The sequence below is a fragment of the Wyeomyia smithii genome, chromosome 1 (genome assembly GCF_029784165.1).
Source record: "Wyeomyia smithii strain HCP4-BCI-WySm-NY-G18 chromosome 1, ASM2978416v1, whole genome shotgun sequence".
Classification (NCBI taxonomy): domain Eukaryota; kingdom Metazoa; phylum Arthropoda; class Insecta; order Diptera; family Culicidae; genus Wyeomyia; species Wyeomyia smithii.
In genome coordinates this window covers 206,616,590-206,621,490 of record NC_073694.1, presented here as the reverse complement: position 1 = coordinate 206,621,490, position 4,901 = coordinate 206,616,590, and the positions used below count along the sequence as shown (strand labels likewise).

Here is a 4,901-nt window from a genome sequence, read left to right as displayed (position 1 = left end):
AGACATTTTTCAAAAAGATCTGGCATCTCTGGTGTCGATGCCAAATGCTCGATATATCGAAAGGAAAGTATCGATAATATATCGCACATTCCTTATTGACATTAATATCAGGGATACCAGATATGCAGATTTGATTGCAAACGCAGATTTTGAGAGTCCGTTTGCAGATTTTTATTGATTCGTAGATATTTGCAGATTTTTGTCAGAATTTCCTTATTTTTGCAGACTTTTGCCTGCCCGAGCGAAATATGTTCGAATCACGGATGAATATTTTTTCAGATTTCAAACAAATTTTCTTTTCTTTGGGCAGTTGCAAATATTTTTCAAAAACATCTGGCATCTCCGATTAGTATTCAACTGTTATTTGTTTGTATGGAAATGTTATCGGTCGGTATTTTTTTGATTTAATTCAATTTGTTATTTTACAGTTATTCATTGCACTGATAACAAGATGTACAAGTATGCTATCAAGAACCTCGTAGGAGAAGGATCTTTTGGAAAAGTTTACAAAGCTATCAATAAGGACACTGAAACTACAGTAGCTTTAAAAATCATAAGCAAGGTAAACAAAATAGTTTCACATTTTTATTATATCGTTATTAATTTACTCTATGGAAAATGATAATTAGTATGTGATGCTAGCCTGATAAGTCGTCAAATATTCAAATTCCGACTTCCGGAACGCATTTGCTCTGTACTTTACTATTTGTCCGCGGTTTTTTCTGTGTATTTTACATAGAAGGTCCGGTTCGGATAGTGAAATGTATAGCACCAAGGCTTGCTTTCAATGTCTGTCTTTTGTTTTCACACTTTACTTATATTCAACATTTATTTTTAGCGCGGACGATCTGCACGAGAATTGAAAGGTCTTCGCGGAGAATGCGAAATCCAACGGAATCTACAGCATCCTAACATAATTCGTATGTTAGATTCATTCGAAACAGAAAATGAAATAGTTGCAGTTACTGAATTTGCTGGTACTGATCTTCACAGTTTACTTCGACACGGTTCATTAGGCGAACCGGAAACGCAAAGAATTACTCATGATCTAGTGTCTGCTTTATATTACCTTCATTCACATCGGATTCTGCACAGAGACTTGAAACCACAAAACATTCTTCTAGACAACACTAAAAAAGCTAAATTGTGTGATTTTGGGTTTGCTCGTAACATGACTATGGGAACTCACGTCTTAACTTCAATCAAAGGAACTCCTCTCTACATGGCACCAGAGCTACTAGAAGCAAAACCTTATGATCACCACGCAGATCTATGGTCACTTGGTTGCATAATATATGAAATGCTAGCAGGCGAGCCACCCTTTAGCTCATCATCCATGATTCATTTAGTTCGTTTAATTCGAAACCAGTATATAAAGTGGCCAAGCTTTCTCACCGTAAATTGCATTTCTTTTGTACAAGGTTTATTAGAGACAGATCCAGCCAATCGAATGCCATGGGTGAACATAATTACTCATCCATTTGTCAAAGGCCATATTATCATCCTGAAAGAAGATATTCCTGAGTCCCCATTCACGAATCCGCTCACGATTTCACAAACTGATGAGAAAAGGAAGCAAACGAATCGGATTATTTTTGGGGAAACGTACGGCTGTTCCCCTTCTCGCAATCAACGTCATTCCAAAGCTTTCACACATTCCACTGAGGAAGATCTAGCGTCTTCTAAAGACAGTTTGAACGTGATCTTACAAAGTGATATGGAATATATCGAAACAGATGTTGAGGACTCTGCGGTAAGGTCTCTGGAACCTGTATCAACTGTAGAAGAAAGTAAAATTAAAATTAATAAGAAGGAACCGAAAAGATTAAATGAAGAATGCTGTTTAGTAGAATATCATCACTCTCTTGGTGATAATGTGGAGTTCTTGCAAGGAAATGCTAACTTGGTTCTAAATAATTACAATGATAATTTTCCGGTGCTAGATAAGTCTGCTCAAAAGCCTTTTTCCCCAAATGAATTAGCAAATCGATTGAAAAGTATAAACTTAGAAACCCAATCAATGTGGTTCAAATCGCATGAGCTAGAACGTAGAAAACTTAGTCAAAATATTGACAATTTTTCTATTCGTTTAGAATTGGAACGGAAAACGCAAGGTGTCCATGAAAAATCAATTCCAGAGCTACCTGAGAGTGAGGGAAAAGCAGAAAAGATTACTCCAACGCTGTTGCCTGGTTGGGACTCTTGTGATGAATCGCAAAATCCTCCAATAGAAAATGAAGAATGGTTGGTATTTCTTCAAAAATCTATGCAAGAAATTTTAGACGGAGAACTCGATTCTTTGAAACAGCAAAATTTCGTCAGTATAATTGTAGCTCCCCTAAGAAATTGTCGTGCAAGCGCGAAGGTTATTGAAAATGTGGCACACCTTTTAGGTTTACCATTGGCAATAGACGCTCCACCGGCAATAATTCATGGTATAGTGCGAGTGTATGCGGAGCTTAAATTAGTTCCCAATCTGGTATATGCATCAAAACTGCTTTGTACTACAAATTTAAGCTCTTCGAACAGTGAAAGTCAGCTATCTTCAACTCCTGTAAACCAAAAAACTCGGTCGGAAGATTCCATATGGCAATTTACTCTACCAGACAACGAAAAAGTAAAAACATTAACAGCTCTTTACGAATTGATATGTTACCTTATTCATTCAGGAGAAATATTTTTAAATCAGTTTTGTGATGCTATTGAGATTTTAGGCGTGAAAAAACTGTTTGTGAGTTTCATTAATGCAGCTAGAGTTAATGAGATCTACGTGCGACTGAGTTGCTCGATATTAGCTGTACTGAACTGTGCTTTGCGAGAGTTACCGGAAAATGCGGAGATCATTGAGCACATCGTTTTCCACGAGAACGTCTCACTTCTGCATTTACTAAATCATCGCGATTCAGTTCTGAGGTGAGTTAATTTCAATGGTTATAAACATGAGATATTAAGTATACGTTTAACAGGCACAGAACGTGTATGTTACTAAGAATTTTAGCGAGATTCAGTTGTTTAGCGTTACAGAAACATTGGACTAAAGATATAAAAGAATCTCTGGAAATACTCTTGGAGGATCAAAATCAACAAGTGAAAACAGTAATATGTTATGCTTTATGAAGTTGTTCGTTAAATCTAAATATCTATTTACACTTTTAGGAAGCCAAATGTGCCCTCGATGAGTTTAGATATCTTTCTTTTATTGCCGACGAGACTGCCTATTGAATGTTTCTCATAGTTATTAAAAGTATTTTTTTCTGAGTTGTACGCTGATTTTTTTGTAATCTTAAACGAATGAGTAAAAGTTTGATATATTTATGCAAATTGTTGTTCCTATTTTTTCTTACAAGTGACCTGTTCGTAAACCTTGCAACAAACTTTTCGGAACCATTTACCAATTAGACCAGCATCGTACATCGAGTCCATCCTACAATCTAATCAACAACGAGCAGTTACTGTCGGATATGCTGATAGAAAGGTTTGTTATTTTGGAAGGCAGGGTAGATGATCTTTTAAAGATTTTCTTGTGCATTTGACTTCTTACAGGTAGGTTGTTGTGTGGAAAAAATATTCATTTCAGGAGGGAACTATTATACTTTGCTCAATAGATGGCATAAAGTAGTGTACAATACTATTTACGTATGAATGAGAATTACAGCTCTGTAGTCAACCTATTCACGGACTTTACCTTGAACGTTCAACATAGTCATTTAACAACTTTTGTATGCAGAAAACGTCTACGGTGGTAAGGTATGGCGCAAAAACATGCATCTTCTACACTAGACAGCGGAAGATAGTTTTTCTCTCATTTGTTGCTACTACTTACGTGTATTTGCGATTACGGAAAAGAAAACATTCGATTTCCTGCCCCTTGCATACTATCTGAACTTACACGGAGCCAGTCAGTCCGGTTTTCCATATTACGCCGGAGGTTGCCGTGAAATAATACTAATGGTGGTGGTGTTATGGGTGATTACTAGATACAAGTATTAGATTAGTTCGTCTTAAGGGGCTTAAGCATAGTATTCCTTCAAAATATAACAAATTGCCAAAATTGTGTAAATTCTATCTATTAATTTCTAATGAAAATACAGCGCTCAAGTTTGTTGTCATTCCTGTGATTATTTTCTATTTCCTCGACTTAAATTGTGGCACAATTTGTTTCACAAGTCTTTGCGCGCAACAAAACTTTACATACACATATACACATATGCGTACCATCATAAAATTCACAGCGACAAGATTCAGTACGCTAAACTGCATCCATCCTTGCATTGCATTGCTTGCATAATTAAGATGATGTTGATTCAACGGATTTATATTTATATATATATATATATATATATATATATATATATATATATATATATATATATATATATATATATATATATATATATATATATATATATATATATATATATATATATATATATATATATATATATATATATATATATATATATATATATATATATATATATATATATACCCGGCAAACTTTGTCTCGCCCATTTTTATGTTTAATTTAATAATTTAAAACATTCCAAATTCATTGCTTCCTTGCGATTTGTTTATATATAGGTTATGATCAAAGTCAAAAGGCAAATCGTTTGAAATGATTGGTTTTATCGGAATGACGACATCCTCGACTTTTGGCTTCTGTACATCACCTCTATTCTGAAAATATTCACATTGGGTGGTTTTCGGCTCCCAGCTGGTCTCGCATCCATCTGCATCCATCCTTGCATTGCATTGCTTGCATAATTAAGATGATGTTGATTCAACGGATTTATATTATATATATATATATATATATATATATATATATATATATATATATATATATATATATATATATATATATATATATATATATATATATATATATATATATATATATA

The 4,901-nt window shown here is 34.2% G+C and overlaps 1 protein-coding gene across 2 annotated transcripts; it reads left to right on the top strand.

The window, feature by feature from the left end:
- Window positions 1-249: 249 nt before the first annotated feature.
- On the top strand, window positions 250-3,321 carry LOC129718007 (serine/threonine-protein kinase fused). 2 transcript variants are annotated; one of them, XM_055668380.1, is made up of 5 exons: window positions 250-370; window positions 429-562; window positions 839-2,913; window positions 2,967-3,096; window positions 3,157-3,321. In XM_055668380.1, exons 2-5 carry the CDS (start codon window positions 452-454, stop codon window positions 3,220-3,222), a joined length of 2,382 nt encoding a protein of 793 aa, XP_055524355.1. In that variant the 5' UTR covers window positions 250-370; window positions 429-451; the 3' UTR covers window positions 3,223-3,321. The 2 variants fall into 2 exon arrangements, with proteins under 2 accessions (XP_055524355.1, XP_055524354.1); XM_055668379.1 differs by having other exon boundaries at window positions 359-562.
- The last annotated feature ends 1,580 nt before the right edge of the window (window positions 3,322-4,901 follow it).

Coding starts and splice junctions, on each gene's coding strand:
- LOC129718007 (XM_055668380.1), top strand. CDS start 452: ATGTACAAGTATGCTATCAAGAACCTCGTAGGAGAAGGATCTTTTGGA. Junction 563..838: donor CTTTAAAAATCATAAGCAAG/GTAAACAAAATA, acceptor ATTTATTTTTAG/CGCGGACGATCTGCACGAGA. Junction 2,914..2,966: donor CATCGCGATTCAGTTCTGAG/GTGAGTTAATTT, acceptor TACGTTTAACAG/GCACAGAACGTGTATGTTAC.